Source organism: Meles meles, chromosome 18 (genome assembly GCF_922984935.1).
Source record: "Meles meles chromosome 18, mMelMel3.1 paternal haplotype, whole genome shotgun sequence".
NCBI lineage: Eukaryota > Metazoa > Chordata > Mammalia > Carnivora > Mustelidae > Meles > Meles meles.
Window position 1 is genome coordinate 39,890,289 of NC_060083.1, and position 11,968 is coordinate 39,902,256.

The 11,968-nt window shown below is 47.5% G+C and overlaps 1 protein-coding gene and 1 pseudogene across 2 annotated transcripts; both read right to left on the minus strand.

Moving 5' to 3' along the window:
* Positions 1–7,707: 7,707 nt before the first annotated feature.
* On the minus strand, positions 7,708–10,536 carry ATP5MC1 (ATP synthase membrane subunit c locus 1). Of its 2 annotated transcripts, none has more exons than XM_045983783.1 (5): positions 10,435–10,536; positions 9,825–9,872; positions 8,945–9,022; positions 8,275–8,456; positions 7,708–7,924 (listed from the first exon to the last, which is right to left on the minus strand). In XM_045983783.1, the coding sequence occupies exons 2-5, from the start codon at positions 9,861–9,863 to the stop codon at positions 7,810–7,812; spliced, it is 414 nt and encodes a 137-aa protein (XP_045839739.1). In that variant the 5' UTR covers positions 9,864–9,872; positions 10,435–10,536; the 3' UTR covers positions 7,708–7,809. The 2 variants fall into 2 exon arrangements, with proteins under 2 accessions (XP_045839739.1, XP_045839738.1); XM_045983782.1 differs by having other exon boundaries at positions 10,365–10,472.
* Positions 10,537–11,233: 697 nt separating this feature from the next.
* LOC123930397 lies at positions 11,234–11,408 on the minus strand (annotated as a pseudogene).
* Positions 11,409–11,968: the final 560 nt, after the last annotated feature.

Here is an 11,968-nt window from a genome sequence, read left to right on the forward strand (position 1 = left end):
GTCACGGAGGGCAGGCTGCCATTGCCCCCTTCCTGCAACAGGACCAAGAGGAAGGAATCAGAACCGGCGAGCAAAAAACTACCTCGTTTTAGAGTTTATTCAGTATACATTTATGAAGGGGCTAGTAAATGCCAAGCACTGTTGCTAGGCGTTGCCATAGGGATAATGAAACAGACCTAGAGAAGCTCGGTAAAAGGAAGAAAATCAGGCCTCCTGACTCCAAGCTGTCTTTTTTCTTCCCACAAGTCCTCGAATATATAGGAATCAAGGGACTGTGAGTTTAAACCCTGGGAGATTCCTCAGGGCTTTCCTGGGATTTGTAAGGTGAAATAGCATACTATGGACTAAGAAACAGAGAAGCCTTCTAAAATAGACTTTCTCTTTTCTTTTTAGCAAGAACACAGGTTCGTAATCTTGTCTGGAAACTTCTTGGCCAGATGCATTTCAGAATTGAGAGTAACACTCCCAGTAAGCTCTGGGGCACCTCCCAGTAACCAAACATTGATATCTCGACAGCAAAATGTATGAGTATTCTTTACTAATTTAGGGTACACGTGTGACTATCCATACTACATCAAAAAAATAACCTCCCTGTGTTTTATTTGGCTGCCCAAACTGGTTTTTAGGAAAAAAGGTACACTTTTCACTGTTTCCTGAATTTTCCAATAAGGGACCATGGACTTGAGTGGATAATAGCCAGCACTTATTGAGACTAAAAATTTGTTTCTGGGGTGCCTGGGTGGCTCATTGAACATCTGCCTTTGGTTCAGGTCGTGATCCCGGGGTCCTGGGATCGAGCCCAGCATCGGGCTGTCTGCTCAGTGAGAAGCCTGCTTCTCCCTTCCCACTTCTCCTGCTTCTGTTCCCTCTCTTGCTGTCTGTCCAATAAATAAATAAAATCTTTAAAGAAATACAAAATAAAAAATTTTGTTTCTTTAGCTGACATTTACTGAGTGCTTAATATGTGCCAAGCATTTTGTATACTTTGTCTTATTTGTTCCTTTCAACAGCCCTATGAAGTAAGTACTATTATTAGTCCATTCTGACAGATGGAAAAACAGAGGCTTACGGAGGTTCGGTCACTTAACCGAGGTCACACTGAGAGCAAGCAACAGATTTGGGGCTGTAAGCCAAATCTGTCCGACTCCAGAGAAAAAGTTTTGTTTTTAATATTTTATTTATTTATTTGACAGAGATCACAAGTAGGCAGAGGCAGGCAGAGAGAGAGTGAGGGGAGGAAGCAGACTCCCTGCTGAACAGAAAGCCCGATGTGGGGCTCGATCCCAGGACCCTGAGAGCATGACCTGAGCCGAAGGCAGAGGCTTTAACCTACTGAGCCGCGCCCCCAGAGAAAGTTTTAACTGCTGTGTGATACTGTCATAGCCTGGAGCTCTCCCACATTGACTGAATTTTACTTCATGTGGTCCTTTGTTACCTGTCGCTCCCAATCCCTACCCCACAACACACACACACACTCGCTCTCTTGGGGCTCTCGAGCATATACTGTCTGTGAACCCGGCAGGGGGCCTGGTATAGCTTAGGTACTTAACATGAAGCAAAATGAATCAACACAATGTTTTATACAGATTTCATGTTTTGTTGGTGTAGCATTTTACCTCTCCATAGTCATACGGATACCGGAATATCTATGAAAGGATACACAAAAAACGGGTGACAGTGGTTGCCTTCAGATGGTTTGATCACCGACAAGCTGGGCCAAGGTGTGTGTATGGATGGGTACCTTTTTAATATTGTACTATGTATCTATTGCCTGTTCAGCCTAGGTTTTATTCATTTTTAAAGGATTCTGGAATTTTGTTTGGTTATTATTCATTTAGTAAGGTGGTCAAAGTCAACTCACTGATAACCTCACAAAGAAAAACACGACTCCATCCCTCCTCCATGACTCTAGTCTGCAGAGGCCCAGAGATGGCCCGGGGGGGCAAGAGGATTCCTGCATGGGGTCCTCTCCTTACTACTGGACAATTGTTTTCAGTGGACAGAAAACATCTTGGATCCAGAAGAGTTTCCAGCTTTTAATCTGTACTGCTTACAAATAGCCTGTTTGAGCCTATTTCTGCATCCACAGAATGGTGCTAATTCTTTTTTTTTTAAAGATTTTATTTATTCACTTGACAGACAGAGATCATAAGCAGGCAGAGCAGCAGGCAGAGAGAGAGAGGAGAAAGCAGGCTCCCTGCTGAGCAGAGAGCCCGATGCGGGACTCGATCCCAGGACCCCCAGAATCATGACCTGAGCCGAAGGCAGCGGCCTTAACCCACTGAGCCACCCAGGCGCCCCGAATGGTGCTAATTCTTACCTCTTAGGTTTTTTCTGAGGATTAAGTGTGACAGTTCCAGAAGTGTTTCATAGAGTGGCAAGCACTATCTAAACAATACGCATCCCACTTGCCCATGTACTGTCTCTCCTCCAGGCCTTTGCTCATACTTTTTCTCCCTGGAATACTCTTTCCCTCTACTCTGCCAGGGGAAATCCTAGTTATTGAAACACTGATGGGGCGCCTGGGTGGTTCAGTCCTTAAGTGGCTGCCTTTGGCTCAGGTCATGATCCCAGGGTCCTGGGATTGAGCCCCACATCGGGCTCCCTGCTCAGCAGGAGGCCTGCTTCTCCCTCTCCCACTCCCCCTGCTTGTGTTCCCTTTCTCACTGTGTCTCTCTCTATCAAATAATAAATAAATAAAATATTAAAAAAAAGAAACACTGAGCCTCTATTTCTCATCAGTAATATTGGTAAAATGATACTAGCTATAAAGAAGAGCGAATGTGGGGCGCCTGGGTGGCTCGGTTGGTTAAGCGGCTAGCTCTTGATTTCAGCTCAGGTAATGATCTTGGGGTCCTGGGATCGAGTCCCATGTCAGGTTCCATGCTCAGTGGGAAGTCTGCTTCAGCATTCTCTCTCCCTCTTCCTCTGCCCTTCCCCCAACTCATCCCCCATCTCTCTAAAGTAAATAAATGACTCTTTAAAAAAAGAGAGATAATGTGATAACAAATGTGCACAATACCTGCTCAGAATAAATGTTCAATAATTATTAACTCTTTTTTTAAAATATTTTATTTATTTGGCAGAGAGAAATCACAATTAGGCAGAGAGGCAGGCAGAGAGAGAGGAGGAAGCAGGCTCCCTGCAGAGCAGAGCCTGATGTGGTATTAACTCTTTTTTTTTTTTAAAGATTTTATTTATTTATTTGACAGAGAGAGATTACAAGTAGGCAGAGAGGCAGGCAGAGAGAGAGAGGGAAGCAGGCTCCCTGCTGAGCAGAGAGCCCGATGCGGGACTCGATCCCAGGACCCTGAGATCATGACCTGAGCCGAGGGCAGCGGCTTAACCCACTGAGCCACCCAGGTGCCCCGGTATTAACTCTTTTTTAAAAATATTTTATTTATTTGACAGAGAGAAATCACAAGTAGGCAGAGAGGCAGGCAGAGAGAGGAGGAAGCAGGCTCCCTGCGGAGCAGATAGCCCGTTGCGGGGCTCGATCCCAGGACTCTGGGATCATGACCCAAGCCAAAGGCAGAGGCTTTAACCCACTGAGCCACCCAGGCGCCCCAATAATTATTAACTCTTACTATTCCGACTCATCTTTAGCGCAGGCTAAAATACCACTTTCTCTCCCATGATTTGTACCTCCAGGTGTATTCCCATTGTTACTATTTATTAGTCATTTAGAATTACTCTGTCCTCGAGTGATTCATACCTTTATTGTAGCACATACTACTTTTTAATTTTTCTGGTTTGGTTACCCTGTCTAGCTACAACATGTGACGTACTCTAGGGCAGAAAACATGGAGCACCCATCTTGTATCTCCAGGAACTGACATCCAGTGAATGCTGCAGACAGGGCGAACAGAGCGGAAATGAGGACGGGGCAGCGAGTTGCCCTTCCCCTGGCCATGGATCTCTAGAATTTCAGCCCCTCCTCCTGCTCAGATATGCTTGTTTTTCTTTTCAAAAGGCTGAGCCAGGCTTGCACAAGGAATCTGCAAGTCAAGGCCCGAAGGGCCTTAGAGCATGGCAGCTGCTTAAAGGACCAGCTCACCACCTTCCAAGGGAGCTCCAGGAAGCCTCTAAGCCAGGGAAGAGGAAAGGCCAAGGAGAGGCTAGCAGCAGAGTGTTAGAAGCTGGCATTGCTCAGTCCAGTGTTTACTGACTTCTTCAAAGCAACACCTGGCTGCTTTTCTGGCAGCTTGGCTAGAGGGCAAGAGTGTGCCTTGGGGATGGATGACAAAACTAAGCTATCTTCCTACAAGAATTTGGATCCAAGCCCCTCTCCTCCACAGCGTCGGACTGCCTGCGCCAAGCCATCTCTTAGTGCAACAAAGTTTGGTAACACCTTGCTCATGGTAACTAGACAAATGTCCTCCCTCAAGGACAGAGGCCAGCAAGTGTCATAGAGTCCATGTCACTAATGTGCCTCAACTCTAAGAGGAGAAATCATGAAGATCTTTCTCCCCTTCCCCAAAGTTCTATATCCCTCAAGAGCAGTCTTTCCCTCACATAAGGCCCAGCCTTTTGTCCTGGGCTCAATGCCAGGGATAGATGAATTCCCATCCAGGTCATAAAACCTGGACTAAAATTAAAAATCAGAGCTTGGACTGGGAATTTGTGGCTTCTGATTACAAGTGATAATAGCTATATTAAAGAACTTTTTTTTATATTAAAGAACTTTTTAAAAAAGATTCAATTTTTCTAAAGTAATCTCCATACCCAATGTGGGGTTCAAACTCACAACCCTGAGATCAAGTTGCATGCTCTCCCAACTGAGCCAGCCAGGTACCCTCTTAAAAAACTTAGGAATACAGGTGCTATTACATCTCTCTGAATACATGGAATGTTACATCTATCTCGTTAACACTGCAATGCATGTTACATGTATTATCATTATTTGCATACATTTACCAGTATTATCTTACTTTGTTGTCCCAACCACCGTGAATTGTTCTTATCCCCATTTTAGAGGCGAGGAATCGAATCTCAGGGGAATTACTCAGTTGAGATGTGGCAGGGATGGTGTTTGCATTCCCCTCTATGTTCTTTGCTACCATGCTGAGCTCTTATGAAGTTGTTTTTGGTCACTGCCTCTGAAGTATAATGAAAACAGTGGATCCTCACCCAAGAATCATACACCTCTGCATTAAGCAAGATGGTTCCCCCCTGGACTGTAGACCCTAAAGAATCCCAATGGTAATTGACTTAACTAGCCTTGTTGGGGGTGGGGCAGCATTCTCCCCTGACTTTCTAGGGTTCTCTAAGCCCAACTACATTCCCAACCTTCCTGATTTGGACTTTTTTTTTAAAGATTTTATTTATTTATTTGACAGAAAGAAATCACAAGAGAGGCAGGCAGAGAGAGGAAGGGAAGCAGGCTCTCCGCTGAGCAGAGAGCCCGATGTGGGACTCGATCCCAGGATCCTGAGATCATGACCTGAGCTGAAGGCAGCGGCTTAACCCACTGAGCCACCCAGGCGTCCCGCTGATTTGGATTTTTAAGTCCAGCAACTCCAAGGCTGTTCGGAGCTCACGATCAAGGGAAATTCTTGCCAGCCCCTTGGCAAAAACTAGGTTCCTGGAGCTTCACAGGAAGTCAAGAGAATCACCTTCCCCGGTTGTTCCTTGATTTACCATTAGAGTGACCTGGCAAGGATGCCGGCCTGACATCCCAAAGGGTTACTACATTCCAGTTTTGTAACATTACCAGCTTAATCCATTGCTCCCTTGGGGATACCTCAGCTGCCGGTTCAACCTGAGTTCCATTCTTTCTCTTTGGCCCTATGATTCCTGGGCTCTGCTTCAGGTTCTAATACTAGCTTGTTGGGGACAACCTTGAGAATTAAAGAGGACAAGCAGCAGATTATGGTAGACCAGTAGTTCTAAACTTGGAGTGATTTTGCCCCCAGCCAGGAGACATTTGGGTGTTTAATCGGTTGTCACAACCTGGGGTGGGGAGGTGGCTACAGGCCTCCAGTGTGTGGAGGCCAGGGATGCTGCCCACAATGCACAGGGCACCCTACCACGATCATGGATTATCTGGCCCCAGATGTGCCAAGGTTGGAAAATCCTGCAGTATGAGGCCATGATTGTTGAATGAATGTCAGATGGACTTGAGACTGGAACTGCTGGTGTGCTGTGTGCTATCGGGCATGTCAGTGAACTTGGATAGAGCTCAGGTGGGTCAGCACAGTGATAAGAACACAGGTTCTGGAGTTTGAATTCTGGCTTTACTAATCAGCTGTGTGACCTTCATAGGTCACCTCCCCTCTCTGAGCCTCTTTTTCCTTGACTATGAAAATGACCTCATAGGGATGTTGGAAGCCATTCACAGAAAATGCTTAGCACTGCGCCTGACCCTCAAGTGCTCTTGTATTAGTTGAGGTTATTACCACACTGGCTTCCTTGCTCTCCCTCACCTACAGCACAGTTCTGTACCCACATATTCAACGTGGGACACTGTTCAAGGTTTCCACTCTTAATGCCCCCAACTCCTTAAGGGCAGGATCTTAGATTTCCCTGACTTCTCCAAGACTATTAGGAGGATGCTTAGCACTTAAATACTTGCAGACTTTCCTTAGTTGCCTGGAAATTCAATCCATTTTTCTTAATTCACATTTTCTGGTGCTTCAGCCCTCTTTGCTAGCTGCCCTTCAACTGGATAGGAATATTCTTGGTTTCACCATTTCGCAGAAGTTTTGAAAGGGAGGTATAAGGTTTTTACAAAATGGGTCCTCACTTCTACCCCTTTTGAGACCATCCAATTTGAGACAGATCATTGTTAACCAGCACCTCTGTGTTCATTTTATCACGGTTTGCTCATGCTGGGGCTTAGAGAAGCAGTGGCTGTGCGTAGACCAGCTGAGCGCTCTCTTCCCTGGTTATCAGTCATGCTTTAGCCAAGCTGGGGAAGCCTGCTGGGTCAAGACTGAAAGCACGAGGAAGATGCTGTGCAAGGCTCTCTAAGCAACTTACTGGTTGGTTCAACCAAAAAAAAGCCCTCACCCTTTTTTTCCCTAGCAAGGCTAAGACTGTAAATTCTCCAAGAACAGGAACTGTACCACATCTGCTTATTCTAGAATGTTTAGACACTCTAAGAAAAAGTGTCTTTCATTCTTTCATCCAAAAATGAAAGTGAAACTTACAAGTGGGACTCAATGCAGGCAGATGGAGGCCCGCCTCCATTTCCAACCGGCTACATCACTTCTTTGGGACTGTTTCCCTATCTGTGCCACCCTGCTTGTGGGGCCGTCACAAAAACAGATGGGACAGCACAGCAGTTAACGGGTTAGGCTGGCCTGAGGTGGAATCCCCAGTTCTTCCACTGCCCAACTCTGTGATGCTGGACAAGTTATTCTGCCGCCCCAAGGCTTGGTCTCCTCATTTGTAAAACAAGTATCAACGGTTTGTTGAAATAACTAATTAAAACAGAGCTTGGTGCAAATTAGGCCCCTCAAGAATGAGACATTATCATTTTATTAAATTCAAAGGGAAAAAAGTACCAGTTATCATTACTTGAACAAGTCCATGCTCCCTTTGGGAAACAGAGGGAACCCTCCATGTTCTCGGGTCATGGCAGGGCCACTTCTCAGCCCTGAAGATTTGCAAACCACCAACGGCTGACCCATTCCCACTTCCCTTGTCCCAGCTTTCCACCAAGGCACTCCGCAGGGGCAAAGGACAGAGGCGCAGGCATACGGGTTTAGAGAAACGTTGTGTTTAATGGTAAAGCTCAGCACACTCCAGCGCCGGCATGGCCTGAAGTCGAAGCAGCAGGGACGGGTAGGTGACCCTCATAGAACCTCACATGGCGAAGAGGATGAGGAAGGCGACCATCAAACAGAAGAGCCCCATGGCCTCAGACAGGGCAAAGCCCAGAATGGCGTAGGAGAAGAGCTGCTGCTTGAGAGACGGGTTCCTGCCGGGGACAGAGATCGATGCCAGCCAGGGGAGAGGAAGGGGTGAGGGCATGGCTGGTGGAGGATACAGGTAGACTGGGTCAATGGCGGGGGGGTGGGGGGGCCTGAAACTGGGAGAGGGCCTAACCTATATATATATCCTGGGGATTTAGACAGGTAAGCAGAGGACCAACATGGTAAGTTTAAGACAGCCAGGTTGGAGACATATCTAAATACTGATTCAGAGATCACTGGAGAAAACAGGAGGTCGATGGAATCAACTCCAAGCTAGTGGGAGCTCCTGTTGAGGCTTCTCCCAAATGGGGTGGAATTTATGGTAGGAGATGCTCTAGGCCACCCCCAAACTTACCTGGCATAGCCAATGATCAAGCTGCCAAACACGGTTCCAATGCCAGCCCCTGAACCAGCCACACCAACTGTGGCAGCCCCAGCGCCAATAAACTTGGCTGCTGTGTCAATGTCCCGGGAGACAACACTGGTCTGGAACTCCCGTCGGGCCACCTGAAGCGGGGAGTTGCTGCTATAGGATGGCTGGGAGGCAAGCAGGGAAGGAGAGGTAGTGAGGCACAAGGACAGGTTGCTGACTCCCATACCCTCACTCGACCCACCTGGGCTCTGAAACTGTTGGCAAATTGCCTGGTAGGAAGAGAATGCTCAGACTGCAGAGCATGCTGGGAATTAGTCCTTGGGCCCATTTCCCCACAGGGCCAGGGAAATTTTCTGGGTTAGGGAAACTTAATTTTTGCAAACTTCTCACCTACAACATTCACCTTAGGGTACTTAGAGCTATTAAAGCACCACAGATTCCCTAATCGTCCTCCCACTCTGGCCTACAGATCACTATCTTGAAGAACCCCTCGCTGGGGAAATTAATTTTTAAGATTTTTATTTTTAAGTGATCTCTACACCCGATGTAGGGTTCGAGCTTACAACTCCGTGATCAAGAGTCGCACGTTCTACCGACTGAGCCAGGCAGGTGCCCCTGGGGTAAATTTATAGGAGGGCCCACAGTCCTTTACCTGTTTAGCTGGGATCTCTGGCCTACTCAAGAGGGAGGCAGACACAGGCCTGATCAGATCCCTGGTACAACAGCGAATCTGTCAAATCAGAAAGACACATTCCTCCAAATCAAGCAAGGGAAACAGGAAAACCTAGATGCTGAAATGGTGTCAAAAATGACAAGATTATGAATAGAAAAAATGCCCCATGTTTTTCAAGGTCAATTAATGCATTCCTGTTTCTACCAGACAGGCCTACAGCAGAGACAGCTGTCCAAGACCCAGGTGTAGTTAGCAGTGGCAACTTTCCCATTTAAACCCAGGTACCAAAGTTCATTTCTACAGGCACAGCCCTTATCACGATCCCAGAAGGGAAGAACCCACACTAACATCAAACCGGGGACAGGGAGGGTTGGCACCCGGATCACCCAAAGAATCACAAGGGGGAAATCTTATTTTGTGAGAGTGTGCTCACTGTTACACACCCCAAATGGACTGGGTCAGGAAGCCTGGTGAGGCTCCTCGAACCACCAGCCAAGCAGAGCCTCCCTGCAACCGAGCTTTCTTGAAACATGCCAACAAAATGCAGTGGTTCTCAAACATGGCTGAACACTGGAATCACCTGGAGAGTTCTAGCCAAGCTTGACTGGCTGCTTCAGTGGGCTGTCAGGCCACAGCCAAGCCAGCCTGGGTGTAAAGATCATATCCAGACTCTGACCACGCTCCAAACAAAGCCAAGAAAGCCTGGTTTACAGGTCTAAATAAACAGGGGTTAACTGCATCACTACACCCTCCCCAAAAGGCCAACAACATCTGGATGCCAAGCTTCTCTCAGTTCATTCATTAAATGTCGACAGATCCCACATCTGGCGCTAGAGATCACCCCGGAGCCGCAGCTTACCAGAGCCGGAGAAATGAGTAGTGCCCCGGTGGTCTGCATTTTCTCAGTCTGCAGAGGAAAAAAGATTCATTCACAGCCTAGTCGTCTGCTTAGAGCGGCGACCTTCGGTCGTCCCCTTCACCCCGCCCGTCCTCCCTCCCTGGACCACCACGTTCTTCCTTGCACCGTGCCCCAGCTGAGGAGGGCATTAGAGGTCAGAGGGACGGCGCGAAAGGGTCTGCAAAGGAAGGTCACGGGGATCTTCAGTAGAGGAAGGAGGGCCCAAACCCCAGAAAGGAAATGTTGCTAAAGAGGGTGGTCTCCAGGGAAGACTTTTGGAGGCAGATACTGGGGTCGGTGCCGGGCAGAGTGCTGCCCATGTTACACAGCTGTTCTCGGCCCGCCTCTGTGGGGATAGTTAATCGCTCGTTACCGTTGGTAATTTACATTAATTGTTAAGGATATAGGCAACCATCGCGTCTCCCGGCTCGGGGGACAAATTCCCCTTCAAACAGCCCAGCCCACGCCCCTGCCCATCGCTGCCTTCCAACCCCAAGTCACCTGCACTCCCACTGCCCCGCGGCCCCTACACCGACCACAGTGCTTGCCCCGCTCAAGGTGACTGACTCACCTCCCGGGTTTAGCTCTAGGTCTCAGCGCTCAGCTCCCCCACCCACGTGTCCCGGTGTCCCCCCACTCTCATTGGTCGCAATCCTCCCGCATCCTCATTGGCTAACGTCCTCAAGTCCTCCTTTCTTATTGGCTTTCCGCAGCTTCTTCCTCTCTCTCCACAGGAGCTTCGTGGCAGTTCCCGCCTTCATGCGGGTGAAGGCGGGGTTTTCCTCAGAGATCTGGCTTCCGATTGGTCAGTCCCTGAAATGCTCAACCATAGAGTCCTCGGGGCTCAGAGGTTCCAGAACCTCCCGCACAAAATGGCTGCCAAGGTGGACGCCGCAGAAAAAGGCGTGGGAGAGATGACGGGACGCCTTACGCACACAGACACATGACCTTGGACCTACGCCTTCATTCGGGCGCTTGGACCTTCAGGCACGTTGTATGTCGGGATTTGTAGTCAGGTCGGAGGACCAAGGACGGCTGAGATCCCGCGAGACGTTCCTCTGGAGGCCCGGAGAGCCAACGCCTTTGCAGCAATTCGCGCCCTCGTGATTCGTGGAAACCTTCCGTCCGCCTTGGAGAATAAAGGCCTCCCGCTGGCCTTGAAAGTCAACTAGTGGGCGAGCGCGGCTTTGTGGGCCTCCGCCAGAGTTCAGGAGCTACGGACAACCAGCAAGATTTTTTTTTTAAGTAGTTTTTTTGTGTTGTAAAAAGCAAATTCTAAGGATAAAACACTTAATACTCCTGCAGAAAAACGAGCAAAGAATAGGAACAGGCAGTCCGCTAAAGAAGAAATAGACATTCAAGGAAATAATATTCAACTTCCCTAATCAAAGAAATAGAAGCGAAGTGGATAGAGCAAGGTCCTATTCTAGCTCCTAGTTCCAAAAATCCATTTAATATATTGTCCTAGAATGGAGGACGTGTCAGATATTAAACTGATAAGAATAGATAATAACCCTTGACATTAGCGAAAGGCCTAAAAGCTATCAGAATTATTTTTTTTTTCTTTTGGTAAAGATTTTATTTATTTATTTGACAGACTGAGATCACAAGTTGGCAGAAAGGCAGGCAGAGAGGAGGAAGCAGGCAGAGAGAGGAGGCTGAGCAGAGACCCTGATGCAGAGCTTGATCCCAGGACCCTGAGATCATGATCTGAGCCGAAGGCAGAGGCTTAACCCACTGAGCCACCCAGCGCCCCTCAGAATTCTTTTTATTAGTGTGAGCCAGGCGCTATCTTTACTATTGCCAGTGAAAGTATGAGTTAGGAAAACTTTCCAGAAAACAATGTGGACTGGAAGAAAATAAAACAAAATATTAATAGTTAATTCTGGATAGTGTAAGGTTGATTTATATTTTTATGAGGTTATAATCACAGCAAAGATTAAAAATCATACTAATCTGGAAGGTTAGACCTCTGGATTCTTAGGAAAATATTTTATGACGGAGATTAGGATAGCTTGCTGGCATGGTAAAATGGAAGGAATGTGGAGTTTTGAGATAACACAGGCTTGAGTTCCTGGCATGGCTCTGCCATATAAATGGATATG

Bases quoted from the DNA above. Each gene is read 5' to 3' on its own strand.
- ATP5MC1 (XM_045983783.1), bottom strand. From the start codon at position 9,863: ATGCAGACCACCGGGGCACTACTCATTTCTCCGGCTCTG. The intron at 8,457-8,944 runs GTAAAGGACTGT...CTTGCCTCCCAG, and splicing joins CAGAGATCCCAGCTAAACAG to CCATCCTATAGCAGCAACTC. The intron at 7,925-8,274 runs GTAAGTTTGGGG...TGTCCCCGGCAG, and splicing joins TTGATCATTGGCTATGCCAG to GAACCCGTCTCTCAAGCAGC.